Source organism: Lathamus discolor, chromosome Z (genome assembly GCF_037157495.1).
Source record: "Lathamus discolor isolate bLatDis1 chromosome Z, bLatDis1.hap1, whole genome shotgun sequence".
In the NCBI taxonomy this organism is placed as follows: domain Eukaryota; kingdom Metazoa; phylum Chordata; class Aves; order Psittaciformes; family Psittacidae; genus Lathamus; species Lathamus discolor.
The window spans coordinates 21979459-21996538 of record NC_088909.1 but is presented as its reverse complement, the minus strand read 5'-3'; the positions used below and the strand labels follow the sequence as shown (position 1 = coordinate 21996538).

The 17080-nt window shown below is 53.2% G+C and overlaps 1 protein-coding gene across 1 annotated transcript in view; it reads left to right on the top strand.

The window, feature by feature from the left end:
- The window catches only part of LOC136005844 (hydrocephalus-inducing protein-like), a gene marked incomplete at its 5' end in the record, with an annotated part of 37508 nt that overhangs the window by 3307 nt on the left and 17121 nt on the right, over positions 1-17080 (top strand). The window contains 6 exons of the mRNA XM_065663738.1: positions 1415-1549; positions 2099-2298; positions 3151-3275; positions 4733-4923; positions 14292-14381; positions 16259-16423. Coding sequence (XP_065519810.1) covers positions 1415-1549; positions 2099-2298; positions 3151-3275; positions 4733-4923; positions 14292-14381; positions 16259-16423 — 906 coding nt within the window. The remainder of the gene's footprint in view (positions 1-1414; positions 1550-2098; positions 2299-3150; positions 3276-4732; positions 4924-14291; positions 14382-16258; positions 16424-17080) is intronic.

Here is a 17080-nt window from a genome sequence, read left to right as displayed (position 1 = left end):
CTCAGGCGTCAGAGAGCCCTGGTGTAAAAGGCAGATGAGCTCTAAGGAAAACCCTTGGCATATTTAAATGCACAAAGATAGAGATGCTAATCCCAAGAGAGTTCATTATGTTCTAATTTTGCTGGGTTTTGGTCATGTCCTGGAGAAAAGGAACATTGTGCTCTGTCTCACGAGTTTCCCACATTCCTCGGAATCCTACTGATGTATCCTGCGTGGTAGCTGAGGTTGTCTGCTCCCTAAAACTGCAGCTAGCAGCAATGTGTAACAGAGGCAAAGTGTAATCGAGCCCAATAGGTGCTCTGTATTCACTCCGATACGGAAGTGCTGCACTCTGTGCTTACTGCTCTTGCGTACTTGCTGTCGAATTGCTTTCCTGTCTTCAGGCTGCTCCTCAGCACCCTCAGAGGCATCCTGGGTGGCTCTTGCTGAAGATCTTTGCCACCTGGGCTCACGTGCCAAGGGACTTGGCGACCAGAACGTGTGGCTGCAGTGGGAAATGGGCTCCTGGAGCTTGCTGCCCCAGGGCATTGGTGGGAGCAAAGGGTGTTTAGAGCGTCCAGGGCTGCCTTGGCCATGGGTCACCAGGCTTGGGTCAGGGGTGCAGAATGAGCCTCCATTTTTTCCAAGGCTCGTCGTGTTCATCAGTGGAGCTGCCTGTCATTCAAAGTCGCCTTGTTATGCTTTCTGAGATGAGATTGGGTGCTGGGGCGTTGCTGCCTGTGTGCTAGAGAATGTCTGTTTGCTGTCTCCGTGCCTGTGGTATCCATCATAGAGGCACGTTGGGTGTTCTCATCTCTGCACCAGCCTTTCCTTGTATTACGGATCTCCCTTGCTGCTTTGCAGCCCCCTTTAAATTCTCTTAGCCATCTGCTTCTTCCTGGTTGTTCTTTTGTCTTCCTGCGCTCGTCCTTTTGCTCTTGAGGTAAGCTTTTATTCTCAGGAAGCCCAGAGTGTCTGTGGTCTGCTTCTCTTGCTGGTCCACCGCCATGACTAGCACCGCAGCTTGACCACCCCGCTCCACCCTGGTGTGTCAGAAGTGACTTCCTTCCCTCCCCGTGTAACGCACGCTGGTTTGCCTTCAGATGATACATTCCCCCTCCAGAGGTATGACTGCATGGATGTGTGCAGGCAGAAGCAAGCATGTTCTTTGGGCTTGTTGAATACGCAGGTGGCTTGAGGTACTGCATCTCCTTCCTGCTGCCTTCAGAGCAGGTCGTGTTGTTCCTACTGTCTCTGTGCTGCAGCTGTGTAGCTCAGCAGAAGGGATTCAAGTCCACTCTCGTGTGTTACGTGCGTGTAGCTTCAGAGCTAAAAGTGTTTTGGAAAGGTGGTAAGGAAGGATGTCACATGGCCTGTCCTGGTCCCTTCTCATGTTTCCACAAGCGACAAAATCCTACTTGTGTCTTCCCTGCAGGTTCCTCGTCTGCTGAACGTCATCCTGGGGAACTCTCCTTACTTCGAGTTGATCAGCCCGAGTAATGAGGACTATAAGGTAGCACCGGGCATGTCTTCAACCTACCGCATCCTTTTCAGACCTGATGAGGACAAGGTGAGAGTGGAGGTCCCGAGAGATGGCGCCTTGAGGGGAAGGTGAACCTGCAGGGCTGGGTTCCAAAGCAGGCGTGTGGTGTGGGTTTTGAAGAAGTGGCCTGCGTTCAGTGGAGTTGCACTGGATCTAGACCTGGGGGAGACTCTTTCCTGGTGGTGAAGGTTGTGCTCCCATAGGCTGGAGGCTCTTGCCTGTTTCAGGCTGTTTTCCCCTTCAGTGGTGGAATATTTAACGTAACGTCTGTTGGCTTCAGGGCTGAGAGTCTGCTGCCTGTGCATGGCCTTTTCCTCATCTTCTGTTTGCTGCTTAAATGTAGTTCAATACTCTGGCCTACCCTCGGGCAGCATGCCTGTAGAAACTAAAGAGGATCTGCCCCATGGTCCCTGGCTGCCCCTGCTTGTGAAATAATCTGTAATGAAAGGCCATGAAGGTAAAAAGTGCATGTACATTACCGAATGCTACTGTGAGAGTCACAGAAACCAGCAGCTCTTCTTCTGCCATGGGCATGGTGCTAAAGGCACTGTGCTGAGATTGTTTCTCTCCCTGCAGGATTATTTCGACGAGCTTATCATCATCACAGAGAGGGAGAAGTTCTTTGTGCCTATCCGAGCCATAGGTGCCCGAGCCAGCCTGGACTTCCCTGAGCAGCTGAACTTCTCCGAGTGTCCAGTCAGGTTCAGCACCCAGAAAACTCTGCTGGTGCGCAACGTGGGGAAGCGGGAGGCTTGCTACAGCATCACCACTCTGAGGTAAAGGAGCTCATCCCTTGCGCAAAACGCTGTTGCGTGGTCATGGGCTTGTAAACTGTGAGAAAAAGGAGGCAGAGCATCTGAGGTGCTGGAGATGGGCAGGACACGTGGGGTTTGCCATTGCTTGCAGTGTTTTGAGAAAGCTCTGCAAGCAAGTTTTACACTGCAGTGGTGTCTGCAACGCAGCATCTTGCAGGTCTGATGCTGTTGGGTTGGAAGAGGCAAGGTAGGAAGGCAGCTTGACTGCTGAAGAAGGTGCTGTGTGGCAGAGGACAGTTCGAGGGGCTCAGGTCACGGATCCCAAACACAGCCTCAAGAAACAGGCAAGCAATGAGCTGGTGAGAGGCACCACCACAATAAATACCCAGTGAAGTCTAGCATCTATTTGCAAGGCGCTTGCCAACTACTCTACTGGGTAATAGAGCGTGTGTGGAGAGCTCCTTGACAAGGGTTTTAAGAGTTCCCGAACTTCGGCAATGAACTATTTCAGTCCCAAGTTGCAATAAAGAAATGGGAAGCATTAGGAAAGTTTTAAGTGAACTACACAAAAAAGCAGAATTCTGAGTAACTGGATTGCACGTGTGCAGAGGTGAAGAGCTGAGAACTGAGAACTGGGTGCAGAGTGTGGGGGGCTGGGGTCGTGTTATACCGCGGGATCTTCTGAGGTCTGGTTCTCTTTCAGCAGGGAGAGTCACCCGCTCTATTTCTGATCCTGGATGTTCTGGTTTTCTTGTACCGACTGTGGTTTGCTTGCTCCTTGCTTGCACAAGTGAGCTGAAGCGAACTAGACTGCAAACTTAACGGAGGGCCCGGGTCTCCCATACAGTCCTGATCTCTCTCTTTGTGTTGCAGCCCTTTCTCTGTGGATCCCTCCATTGGGACTCTTGGCGTTGGAGAAGCGATGGAAGTCACGGTGGAATTCCACCCACCAAAGACCGGTGTTTATACGAGTCCAATGATCGTTCACTATGACACAGGTAAGCGCGTGGAGCACCCTCCGTGTGTCCTTCGAACCAGAGCGGTGTCTGCGCTGTCTGTCATCATCTGGTGGCTTCATTGCCCTGTTGAATCCCTTCTGCAAGGTTCCTTCACGCTGAGTAGAGCAAAGCTCCCCTGCTGGCTGCCAGATATTCCTGTGCTGGAGTATTTCAGCCTGTAACAAGGCAGGCAGATCTTCCTGCGCACGGTGCACCAGGGGCGATGGCGAATATTCTGGGTGCTCCATTGCAGAAGAACTCACAGCAGGGAGCCTGACTGAAAAGGAGATGGCTTTTAACGTGCAAGAGAGCTCTCTGAAGAGCCTGCAACCTGTCCCCTAGAGCTCTCCTGACGGGTCATTGCTTTTCATCCCGATCTGTTGTGTTACAGTTCCTGGGAAGGCCTTTGAGGTAGAGACCCTCTTCTTGTGATGTGCTGCATGGGTACAGTTGGTGCTGTGCTGAGAGCTGGGCCATGCTGAGGACTTGTGACCAGGAGGAGCAGTAACTGTGGCAGCGGTAGCCGTTAGTGTGCTCTGAGCTTTGCTGTAGCCTGGGAATGATTCTGTAGAAACCGCCTTGTTAGCAGCAGTTCTTTAGTGGTGAGGTTTATGAGCAAGCTGCTGCTAGGGCTGGCTGGAGTCAGTAATGTGAGGGCGCAATGATGCCTGAAGGTAGGTCGTGAACACCACCTTGGAGAAACACTTTGAAATGGCTGTGCTGCTGTGCGTGTTGCTCTGGTGCTGGAAGTAAGTCTCCAGCCCTCCAGAGGACACTTACCCTAGTGAAGGGACTCACTTCTCCGGTGGTGAAGTGGTAACAGCAGCACGTTTGACAAGGAAGAATGTGCGGGCAGTGGTGAGACACCTGGCTGTGACCGTAGCAGGAGCCAAAGAAGGAGTTGGCAGATGGATCCGAGGGCCCAGTAGCAGCCTGTTGAGTGCAGAGCTCAGCACCGAAGCTGCTCTGTAGTTTCCATTGTTGTTTCTGCCCTTCTCCATTTCATTTCAAATGCTCCCGCTTGGGTTCTGAGATCAGAGCTATGCCCAATATTTCAGGACCAGGAGATGAGGATGACACGACACTGGGGGCATCTCCTGCCTGCAGGAGACCCTGGGCAAGGCATGGCTGAGGTGGCGCTCCTCAGCGTCACTGAGTGACTTGGATGTAGAATTCCCTGTGACCTGAGTGGGATGGCAGCCCAAAGGGCACCCGGGCACATCTGAAAAGATACATCTCCACGAACGTCCCCCAAAATAAGGTGCCTAAGGTGGTGCCAGGACATCCTCATGCTGTAGCATGTGCAGCTGTCAGGATATGCTAAGTGTCCTGATCCGGGGAACTGCTTATGCAGCTCAAAACTGCAGCTCTTTCTTCTGTTGCCTGCAGATTGCTCTGTTCCTTGTACTTCCGTCAGCAAGTGAGATGAGGCGAGACTTGCTTTTGCTTTGTTCCAGGTGAAGATGTTCACAAAAGCCTTTGTGGAACAGCCGTAAATGTCAACATCAGGCTTGACAAGAGCTCCTTGACAGTTGAGAAGACTTCTGTCACGCTGTCAAAGCTAAGATCCCTGGTCATCCACAATCAGAGTGCCATCACGGCCCACTTCCAGTGGAAGCGTTTTGTTGATCAGGAAGAGGAGGAGCGGCAGAAGCTGAGGTTTGTTTGAGAGATTCGTCTCAGAAAGATAGATTCCCCAGGGGAAAACTAACACACGGTCTCAGAGGGCTGTTGGGGCTTTTGAACGGATTAGGGCACGTAAACCCATGCACAGCGTGGAGCTTAACCCTTGCCATTGCAGTCCCAGCCGTGCTACAGCTGAGGATGATGTTTTGGGGAGAGAAGGTTGAGTGCAATCACTGGATTGCCTGAGAGGGCAAACTCACGTTTGGGAGCGGCAAACTATTGAGTTCAGAGATCCGTGCACTACGGAGGGTCCATGAGGCTGAGGAAGGTGTCAGCACTCGGTACCTGGGACTGCACTGAGCAGTAGCACTGAAGAGCTGCAGGTGGCACAGCTATTGTGATACTCAAGCAGTTTCTTCTTTGATAAGCTGGCAGGCTCCTTTTCCAGTCACAGGCAGGGTAGAGTGCTTGGTTGGCCCAGAAGGTGGAGGCCGTCCTGCCGTAGGCTGGGGAATTGCCTTTCAGTGTCCTGGTTTCTGGCCCAACGAGGTGTTTCTCCCCTTCCTCATAGGCTGGGCAGATGTGGAGGGCTCTGCGGGGAAGGGAGGGCAGCCAGGACTTGGAAGTGCTTTTGGGCTTCAGCAACCTGTGTCGTCGTGGTGGTGAGAGATGGGGCAGGTTCTTCCAAGGGTGTCTCTGGCGAAGCTTTGAAATTGCCATTTCAGGCAGCAGAGAAACACTCACAGCCTGGGGGGATGAACTGGAAATGACACTTTAAAGCTTATGTGACTTGGGCAATCCTTGTGCGACTTTTCAGGCTCAGATGGGTGCAGATATACGGGAGTTAGTCTGAACCCAGAGCTGATCAGGAAACTGCCTTGAACTGCAGCACTTTTCAAGGGCTTTGAGCACATCAAGTTCAGCGTAATTAGGTCAGAAATGCCTCAAAGGCCAGAACTGGTTTTCCACTGTTGTCTGTTTTTAATGACACAGTGTGTGAGTTCTGTGCAAACGCACTGAGTTAAAAGAAAATCTCGTGAGCTTGCCTTGATTCTTCCCTGGACCATTTCTTTAGCATCTCTCCCCACCTGCCTGTCTCGGACTGGACCCTGGGTGATCCTCTGTCCCCTCAGAAGCCACCAGCTTTCCCCAGAGTTCACTTCAACCTGATTTTTTACGTATGAGACTTGCTGTCGTGCCAGTCTCTGTCCTTGACTCTGAGCACGACGCTTGGTTCCTCCTTACTCGTAGTTTTGGGGATGGTCCAAGGCCACCGTCCTGCTGTCAGAGAAGCTTTTGAGACCTCAGAGGAGAGAGGGCCTTTTCCTGAGAGGAGGCAGTGCAGGAGCCTGTGTTGGGATGTGACCCCAAAAGACATGGCCCATTAGAAGGTGTCCCTCCTGCAGCGCTTTTGGGGATGTGATTCTGGCCTGCTGACGGAGCTTGAGTTGAGGGCTGCTCATGCCAGTGTGTGGAAGCCCTCCTCATGCACAGCATGTGCGCGAGGCTCAGTGTGTGTGCAACAAGTAACGTCCTTGCCTGTTTCCCTTCTCTTTGCGTTTGGATTTAGCTGGGTGATGACCGTTCACACGGCGTTGCCTCGATTTGCTGCACATGGAGCTTTCCCCTGGTCCCCCAGTGCTGTCACCTGCTGGTTCTTCATGGCCAGGGGACTGGAGCGTGAAGGGGGGACAGCAGTGTGCCAGCAAGGAGCAACCGCTCTGCAGCAGTGCTCCCCTTTCATCTCCCGCTTGTGATCTTTAAACACTAGATTGATTTCTGCTGCAGCCGCCGATAAAGGGAGAGGTTAAGTGCATCACAGCTCTGCAGTGGAGGCCAAAACGAGGGAAAAGATGAGGTGGTTCAAGATTCCACGTAGGGTTTGCATTCAGAGATGCTGGTCCTGACTTCTTTACTAGGTGATGCTGGGCAGAGTCCCTTCGTCTCTTGGCACCTCTGTTTTCATGCTCAGAAACCCATTTGTGTCACTGAAGTGATGGGATGCCCAAATCCGTTGCTTTGCTTTGGAAGTGCACCGGGATCCTCTGGTGAAAGGCAGTGCAGATACTGTCTCCTCACCCCTGTGGGTGCAAAAGGGAAGGGGAAAAGTGTGATGCTGGTAACGAGCAGCTGAAAGCCAGTTGCTTCTCCCCTCCCAATGCAGGAGGCTTTTTCTTGAGGGCTGCCAGCTTTAAGAAACCTCTTGTTAGCTCGTCAGTGAGGAGTAAAACTCCTTGCTGTGCTGGGAAGAACGGCAATAATGGGATCCATGTGGGAGCCTGTGTCTCAGGGTCAGCCCTGTGCTGAGCTGCTGCTCTTCCTCGCCGAGTGCTTTGCTGCTCGTGCACTGACACGACAGGCTTTGCACATCTGCTGCTTATTCAATTATCTGCTTGGTTCGTCTCTCCCATGGCACAGGCTGCAGAGGCAGGAAGAGGACAAGCTGGTTGATGTTCCTGCGGAGCACAGGCTGGTCCCCCCTCTCAGAGAACACCCTTCCCTTCCCATCTGCAGCTCCCAGAACCAGGGGACAGAGGTGCAGGGAGGCTCCATGCCTTTCTGCAGTGATATTTTCACCATTGTGCCCATGGTAAGTGATGGCTGAGAACCTCCCTTCCTGCTGCTCCTCCTCCTTCTCATCTCTGAAGGAGGTCCCTTGGCAGATCCCACATCAGCTGCTTGATGTGCCAAGAGAGGAGACATCCGGTTTCTGGTGAGGCTAGGGGCACTTGTTGCAAAAAGCATTTCTGAACAGCGGCAAGAGCCGACCCCAGGCTGGGCTCTGCTGCAAGGGCTGTGAATTAAGGGCACGTCATGAGTGTCCTCACAGTGTTCAGAGGTATCAGTTATTCTCCGTAAGGACACATTCCCACGTAGCGCGCGGGGGTGAAGAAAGGACACTGGTGCACTGTTAGTTCACATACTGACCTGCAGAATGCAATGGTCCTGGGTGGAAAGGAGGCCAAATTGAGCCCAAGCACAGCAATCCCTTCCTAAAACCTGGATTTATACCACATCTGAGTCTCCCTTCCAGTGTCGTCTGTGAGCCTGGACACGAGGCTGGCAGGTTTAAACGGGCTTTTTGAGTTCTACTGCAGATAGGCAGAGAAAACTGCTCACTTTCCTGGTGATGCCAGCAAAAACCCCATGGCCTTCAATCAGCCAGAGCCTGCCTTCTGAGTATTTGCATGGTCTTGAGATGAAGAATGGCTGCTGTCTGAGCAGCGCAGCATCCCTTCTCATCTTGGAGTAAACCCTGGAATAATCCCAACCTCTTCTTTCTTTTACAGTGGGTGAAAGTAGTTTATTTTTTCTATTTTGTTTTCCGAGGAAGGGGCTGCTGTTCTCTTCTTGGTTGCTCCTGCAGCCCATGTAAGGCTGAGAGGTGCCTTTCCTTAAACCAGTTGCAGGAAGTGAGCGCCTATAGAAACCAGGGATGCCTCCTGAAATGTGTGGCAGGGCTTCCTGGGAATGTGCACCAGTGCCAGGATCCTCTGCGAGAGCAGCAGAGAGTTGCAGAAACTGGTAGCGTGGCCCAGACTTAAATCCGTGGGCAAGAGCTCAGTCTCTTCTGAGGGGAACAAAATGCCCCTTCCGGGTGCCAGTAAAGGCGAGGGACTTTGGAAGCTGCTGCTTCCAAGCTCTCCTATAAATGCTGTTGACAAGCGTTGCTTGCTCCTTGCTCTTTGCTGATGCTCTAAATAGAGGCTTCCAGGGCTGCAGTGGAAACAAGAATGTGATGTTTGAAGATAAATGGTTTGCTGTCACTTCTGTTTCAGGAGGGAGATGTCTTGCCCAATTCTTCCCTTGAAATCAGTGTGATCTTTCAGCCCAAAGAAGCCAGAGTCTACCAAGAGACAGTCTACTGTGACATCTCAGGTACAGCTCTTTCCTCCTGCTCCTGTTCCCACAGAGGAGGTAGAAACACTCTTCCAGCCCACTCGGACCTCATGTAGTTCTGGAGGGCTCAACAGGGCAGTGCTGGCACACGCCGCTGTCCCCGTGGTTCCCGGTGGTCTCCTGTCGGAGGCCAGGGCTCAGGATGCCTGGCTCTGCCTTCCTGATCCCAGAAGTGACCAAGCAGTGAAGGAATAAGCTTTCCCGCCATGGCTTTGCCAGCATTTGCAACACAGCTTTAGTGAAGGAGCACCAGGCCCCTGCAGACCAGTTACGTCCAAGATGAGTCTTTGTGGCGTGGCTCTCTCCTCCTTCTCGTGCTGCTCACTTTGTGTGCAGAGTAGGCTGGGATGGCAGTGAGAGCTCATCCAAAATTTGAGCCAGGATTCAGGCACCTTAGGCTGCTTCAGTGGCTGAGAGCAGCCTTCAGACTGAAGATCTTGTGCTCTGTCATCTCTAGCAAATTTAAGGGAAAGGACCCACCTTGGAGTTTAGCTGTAAGCCTTGAGGTCTCGGTTGCCTTTGCACCAAGGGATGTGCACGTTAGCAGTACATTCATGGCTTATGTGATCTGCTCAGTGGGAAGGCTGGTTTTCCATGACTGGAGAGAGCGCCTTCATCGGGGACTGGAGAGATAAGACAAGGGCTGATGGGTTCGAGCTTAAACAGGGGAGATTTAGTTTAGATGTACAGAAGAAATTCTTTCCTGTGAGAGTGGTGAGGCACTGGAAGAGGCTGCCCAAGGAAGTTGCTCTACCCGTGGCAATGTTCAAGTTCAGGCTGGACGGGACTTGAAGCAAGCTGCTCTAGTGGAAGGTGTCCCTGTCCATGGCAAGGGGTTGGAACTGGATGATCTTAAGGTCCTTTCCAACGCAAACCATTCTGTGGTTGTCTGAGACACCGGCCCAGGGGGTTGGTTAGAAATGAGAAAGCAGCCCCAAGGCGTATGTCCTGAGGGACGAGATGGGTCCCGTATCTTCTCCTGGAGCATCTAGAGCTGGTTCCATCCAGCCCAGGGACCGGCAGCAGCACTGAGACAACCTGGAAAGTGCCGGGTAGCAGAGGGAATTGCACTCACAGAGATTTCCCTCCACAGGCTGTGAGACCAGGCTGCCCCTGTGCATCAGCGGGGAAGGCGTCGGGCCCCAGGTCCAACTCAGCTGTGACCAGCTGAGCATCGGGGAGGTGACTGTTGGCTCAAGCCACAGCTACAGGGTGAGCAGGACGGGGCGCAGGGCATGGGGTGGATCCGGATGGCTCCCGGGCAGCAGCGAGCCTCGTGGAGCTGTGGGATGGGTCTGAATCAACTTGGTGGTGCTGAGCAGGCGCTTGGCACTGCAGGTCAAGTGGAGTGCTCTGTGTCAGGGGAATAAGCCCAGAGTGGCTCTGTTTGTGTGAAGTTATCCCCGCTTTGCATGGAAAAAAACCCCGAGGCAGAACTCGTCCTGTTGTATTTGGCAGCAGCGCTCAGCATCTTCTGCCTTTTACAGATGTTAATTGCTAAACTAGAAAAGAAGTGAGCCTTCTGTAAGCAAAGAGGATTCCTCATGTATTTCCATGTTGCCTTCTCGCTGCTGCTGCAGGTGTTCCTGCTCAACAGAGGAGTTACTGAGACGCCCTTCAGCGTGGTCTCTCCGGAGAGAGCTCTGGGCTCCTGCTTCACCTTTGGCCCCCGGGAGGGCATGCTTTTGCCTTTTGATCATCAGGCCATCTGGATCTCCTTCAATGCCAGTGTCGTGGGGCAGTTCACAGAGGAATTCCAGTTCAATGTGAAGGGATCCCCTGAGCCTCTGACGCTGACTGTGAGGTGAGGAGGGTTCTAGGAGCTTGGCGGCCACATTTGTAGCTCTCTCTGGGTAGTCATCTCCCACCTGCCTCATTTGCTGATGGAGCAGAGAAAGAAAAGGCTTGTCTGAGGTCTTGATCTTGGCTCTCATCCTGGCATCCCCACACTAGGAGCCCACACTAACCTTGACTCCAGTTTGACGCTGACTCCTTGCGACCGCAGCAGCAAATGAAGTGGAATTGTCAGCAAGAGGGAGCCATGGAATAGGTTGGGTTGAACACACCATTTGCTGTGGTCCTTGATTTTGAGCTGAGAGGCAGAGCTGGCATTGGTTGGCATCAACCATGAAATAAATTAATGGGTGCTGTGCAGCTTCACGTGGTGATTCAGGTGGATGTTGGTGAGTCCTGGAGTTTGGAGCCTTCAAGTCTGCTGAATTTAAGGGCGGGTGAGGAGATGCGGTGTGTTCAGGTTCCGTTATGCCTGCAACTACTTGAAAGGAGGATGGAGCCAGGCGGTGGCTGGTCTCTTTTCCCAAGTAACAAGGGAAAGGACAAGAGGAAACGGCCTCAGTGTGTGCAGGGCAGATTTAGACTTGATGTTAGGAACAGTTTCTCCCCGAAAGGGTGGTCAGGCATTAGAAGAGGCTGCCCCGGGCAGTGGTGGAGTCACCATCCCTGGAAGTGTTCCCAAACCGTGTAGACGAGGCCCTTAGTGACATGGATTAGTGGTGGGCTTGGCAGCGCTGGGGTGACAGTTGGACTTGATGATCTTAAAGGTCTTTTCCAGCGTAGATGATTTGACGATTCTGTGTTGGGTGGTTTAAGACGTGTTGCTCTTGGATGGGTCAGCTGGTGCCCTGGTGGTTGGCTGATGTTTTCCTCCAAGATTCAACTGTCCGCTCTGTTGAGCTGTTGCGGCTCTTGTCAAGGGATGTTTGGGGCTCCCCCGGCTTCGTGTCTCAAAGTCCTGCCCCCATAACGCTTGCGTGGATCAAGATCTTCTGAGCAAGGTGTTCCTGTACTCCATGGGAAGAGCGGTTCCAGCTAAGAAATGCCAAAGCAGGAAAGCTGTGGCTGGGAAGGGTAGTTACATTGAGTGTGCTTTACTGGGGACACCCCTGTGTCCAACACATTACAGATGGGGAAACTGAGGCACGCAGCCATCACTTGTTTGGTGTCCTTCCTCAGGCCATCAACAACTTGGGGGCATACCCTGCATGACACTGTGCCCCAAGCCCCACAAGCAGCTATGGGCTGCTGACCGCTTTGCTTTGGCTGCCTCCCGTCCACCTGGATGCTGTGCTGAGCATGAGGGTGAGGGCTTGATTTGAAACCCCCTGAGGTTCTCAGGCCGGCTTTTACCCACCGGAACGGTAAGGAAAGCTGAAGGCTTTGCAGTTCTCTTTAACCGAGGCCATGTCTCCTCTGCCTTTGTCCTCACAGTGGCTGTGTCACTGGGCCGGCGTTTCATTTCAATGTATCGTCCCTCCGCTTCGGTGAAGTCTCCTTTGGTGAGTGTGCCCTGGGCTTGGGCTGCAGGGTGGGAGGTCTGAGCCTTACCCAGATGGAGCACTTGTCCAGGACAGCATTGTCACTTGTGTTCCTCCATAGCCACCTTCAGCATGTCAAAACCAGGACTGCCAGCTGCTAGGCAGTATTTTGCCATCATGAGATCAAACAGAACCAGACAGAATGGCACAGAGCCAATTGAATGGTTCAAATAGAACGGAAGGAGTAGAAAGTCAGTGTTCTCTGGTGTCCCTCACAGTCAGTCCAGCCCCAATCTGCCAGTCCTCAGCAACAGAATGACTGTGAAAGTCTTTCTTGTCCGCGGCCAACTGGAGAAGGGAGTTGAAGGCAAGTTGTAGGTGCCCTGGGTGAATTTTGCTGTTGTGAGGCAAGGGCACCATTTACCCACCTGACCGTTAGCGTGAGAAATCAATTAGTGCTGTGAGGCCAACTCGTTGTCAGCTCCCAGGTAACATGGCCAAGCAGTAGCTCCGCATTGGGCGCCCATGTCTTCAGACATGGGCTCCTCCTTCCCCACCAAAAGCCCAGCTCTGCTGACAGAGCTGGCGGCTGTGCACCCAGAGCTTCTCCACTGAGATGCAGATTCTGGTTCTCCACCTCAGTCTCGCAAAGGACTTCTCACTGAGATGGTCTCAAGTTTAAACGTGAACTCAACCCCCCAGATCAGCTGCGATTGTCTCAGTGGCTTCCATTATGGAAAGCAAGTACCAAAGCTGAAGCCATGTCAGCCTTTGTGGGGTAATGAAAGGCGGTGTGCAGCATGGCCGTTTGTCCCCGCTCCTTCGGGAGGGTGAGACGCAGGTCCTGCTTGTTCTTGAGCAAGCATCAGGTTTGCCTCCAGTGAAGTGGGCCGTGAGCTGCCACAGGCTCGGTCTCGATTGTCCCAAACCAGGAGATGCACCGAGGTTCCTGTCTGGAGAAGCTGCTTCAGAGTGCTCTGCATCATGCTGTGGCTGCCAATTTCATCTTTCCTTTCCTTTCCTGGATCATCTCTTTGATGACAACATACTGCTTTTATCTCTCGAAAACTGTGGGAGTGTTTGTGGAGTTCACAGGGACTTTTCTGGACTGACTTTTGAGAGTAAATGTTCTGGATGCACCGTCACGGTTGAGAAGGAATTGGTGCTGGTCTGGGGGAGGTGAGAGCTCCTCACAGTTAGAGACACCTGTGTCAGAGTGGCATTTCTGTGTGACAAGCGTAAAAGGGACCGTAATTGACGACAACTTCCCCACAGAGCTTCTCAATCAGCTGTAATTGCCATTGAAAGGAGGCAAACTCCAAGCGCAGTTTTATCAGCGCAGGATGTCCACCCCAGGAATCACGGGATAATAAACTCCTGTGGTGTCCTTTTCCCAGGCTTTCCTCGCACCCTGTGCTGCCGCCTCACTAACACTTCCTCGGTGCCCTTCAACTTCAACCTTCGCATTCCTGGGGACGGCTCGGGAGCACCCAGCGTGACCAGTTTTGCTCAGGTGTCAGACAGCACTGGTCCGTCGTGGAGAAAGCGAGCCCCAGGTGCCAAGAAGCCAGCTGAATTTACTATCAGGCCCTGCACAGGGACCATCTGCGCCAAGGGACACTTGGATATCCAGGTACGCGAAGAGTCCAGCCCTGTGTGCTTCAGAGGTGGAGCTGGAGCTTCGGTGGTGTTGAGGGGGCTTTAGCACTGCTGGCTCTGAGCATCCTGCGAGTGAGAGTTGGGCACTAGTGTTGGGCTCTACATCTGCCCTGGCAACGCAAAGCGCATTCGGTAATTCAGGTATTGTCCAAAGACTTCTGTTACTGCCAGAGACTGTGCCCTACACATGAACCAGCAGAAGAATTAAAGGCAAACATCACAGAATCCTAGCCTGTTTTGGGTTGGAAGGGACCTTACAGCTCATCCAGTTCCAGCCCCCTGCCATGGGCAGGGACACCTTCCACCAGACGAGGCTGCTCCAAGCCACATCCAAACTGGCCTTGAACACCGCCAGGGATGGGGCAGCCGCAGCTTCTCTGGGCAGCCGGTGCCAGGGCCTCAGCACCCGCACAGGGAAGAACTTCTTCCTGATACCTCATCTTCCTCATATCTACTAAATCCTCCCTTTCCTTGCTGTGGAAGGAGATGTGGAGGGCACTGCATATGGCCGATGGGTTTTGGGAGTGATGAAGTATTTGATGCTCTTGTCTTCCAGGTCACCCTGTGCTCCAACACCGTGAAGAGATACAAGCTGGCCCTGGTGGTTGATGTGGATGGTGTTGGCAGAGAGGTGTTATCACTGCCCGTCAGAGCCAGGTACCAATGCTTCCCTTGCAGCCCCTCTTCTTTCCCTATGCATCTGCCAGAAGCAAGTGGTGCTGCCTTGCGTAGAGCTGGCTGGCTCCAGCTCCAAACAAGGAGCATTGCTCAATGAGCTAGTTCTGCCCAGCTAGACAGGAGAACAGCAGCGCATGGAAAGCAGTCCATGATGAGCAGCACTTGTGCTCAGCCACAGGCATGGCCCAGGGCCTTCTCCTACAGGAAACTGTGATTATATTCCTTATCGGCCTGCTCTGGGGGCTTGAGGTGTAATGTTTCCAAAGGGCCGCCTCTCCTCCTTCCTGCAAGTGTTGGACTTGTGCTGGGTTGTGGCCAGGATCCAGGACTGGTTTAGGCCACAGCAAGCAGCTGCTGCAAGCTGTTGTCTGCCTCAGTTAAGGAGGGGCTGTGCAGACGGGCAAGGGGCTTAGGGCAGGACTGGTGAGGGAAAAGTAAAGGCGAGATCTTGTGACAGACAAAGTAGTCCTTGGTGTGGAAGGTGAGCTCAGGTTTTTGTGCTTCCGTCTGGCTCTGCTGAGCATTGATGTTCTCGGAGTTAAGCGCAAAGCTGTTCTTGCTTCAGCCACATTCAGGCCTGTTGTGCTGCGGTGGGCGTCAGTTCAACGGCAAGAGGGATGCATTTCACCGGTGCTGTTCCCTCTCCCGGGCAGAGTTGTGCAGTCAGTGCCTGGGCTGCAGTTGTGTAGAACAAGTGCAAATGGGAGCAGCTGGCGTGCGGACCCGTGGGGAAAGGACCAAGGCAGCCACAGGGCCTGGGAGAGGGTTATCGCTCACGGCGCAGGGCAGGTGGTGGCCTGCACCCTGCGTTGCTGGGGTAAAGGGCTGGATTTCAGGCAGGGACACAGCGGTGTTTTCCCTGAGACACTGGAGTCTGGTGTTCCTGGAGCCTTGGCGAGCGCTGCTCCTCGGTGGGAAAGCTCCCTCAGAGCTCACACCTCGCTGGGGCCATTGAGAGGGTCCTTGCGAGCCTCCTGGGGCAAAGGAGGGGCAAAGCTGACCTGGGACAGGGCACCGTGCTCTGCCTGGGCACTGAGCAGCTTTTGTGATGCTGAGACTCAGGGTCTGCCCCTCTTTTGCAAGAGGTTGTTGGGTAAAAAGAGGTTGAAGGCTGTTTCTCACTGTAGGCGTATCAAATGTCTATTTGACAGTGACAAATGGGTCGTGCTCCATTTGGTGCTCATTGAGAAGTAAACAAGTAAGCAACGCTGTGTCAGAATCTAATTCCCTTTTGCTCATCTCTCTGCCTAGATGTGTAATTCCCCCGCTGCGAGTGCTCCACCCGGCTCTGACCTTTGGACGATGCTCTCTCAAAGTCCCTTACCAGCAGATGCTGACCCTTGTGAACGACAGCAACCTTCCAGGCTGCTACTGGGCTCTTCCTCAGGTTTGGCATCGCATCCGCCTCCTGCCTCCAATGTCGCCTAGGGGTTTGTTAGGGAAAAACCGGGTTTGGTTAAGATGTTGCTGGTTTGTATTCAACCCTAAAGGTTTGCTGGGAACAGGAAGCTACCTGAATATCAACTCCAGGAAGCAGCTTAAACTCTCCAGGAAGCAGATTATATTCTAGTCTTCGGGATGCTTTCAATGCGGGAGAACTTGTAGGGTTGTGAAAAGCTGCTGCAAGGAGGCTGCCAGCACGGGACGGGGGGTTGTGGAGGCAGCAGCTGTTGGCCCCCCTCAGGATGCTGAACCCATACATGTCTTGCATCTTGAGTTGTGCCTTTCTGCTTTCTCCTAGGCATTTTTAGACACGTGTGTGAGTTGCCGTTGTGGTAGATGTTAAAGAGTTGAAAGTTTCCTCAAAGGTCAGTCTGAAGCCGTGTTTGGTTCTGTCCCTTATAGGAGAACAAGGATGCTGCTGCTGTGTGGTACTCCAGCCCTGAGCCCCGTGGGATTATCCAGCCTCAGAGCTCGGTGGAGATCCCGTTCACACTGGAAGTCCAGGTGACGGGAAAGCAGGACACCATTGCTCGTGTTGCGGTGTTTGGGAGTAGAGAATCCCCACTGGTGAGTGCTGGGGCAGACGTGTGCCTTTGTGCCTCTCATCTTGGTGGGATGTAGAGCGTACAGGGGTTCTTCCAGGGAAAATGATCTATGGCTGTTGTCTACAAGGAAAGAAGGCATTCGTGGCATAAGCAACACTAATGCCTGGAGAAGACATGGGACTGAGTGACCCTGTGCCCGGTCAATCCATCCTCAAGGCGCTGCGCTCGTGCTCGGCTGCTGCTCCCAGCCCGCAAATGCTGGTCAAAACCTGGCTGGGTGTTGCCTGCACAAATGGGAGTTTCTGGGTGTCATTTCCTCTAGGTCTGCCATATGGCTTGAGTGCAGCTTCGGGAGCTGGTAGCCACATCCAAGCTGGCCTTGAACAGTGCCACGGATGGGGCAGCCATAGCTCCTCTGGGCAGCCTGTGCCAGCCATAGCTCCTCTTGGCAACCTGTGCCAGAGCCTCACCACCCCTCACAGGGAAGAGCTTCTTCCCAGGATCCCATATTGATCACCACCCCCCCCCCCCCCCGTCAATTTAGAGCCGTCTTTCCCTGTTCTGTCCCCGCAGGCCCTTATCCAAAGCCCCTCTCAAGGTTTCTTGTTGGCCCCTTTAGGCACTGGAAGGTGCTTTAGGGTCTCCCCAGATCCCTCCCTTCTTCAGGCTCTACAAGCCT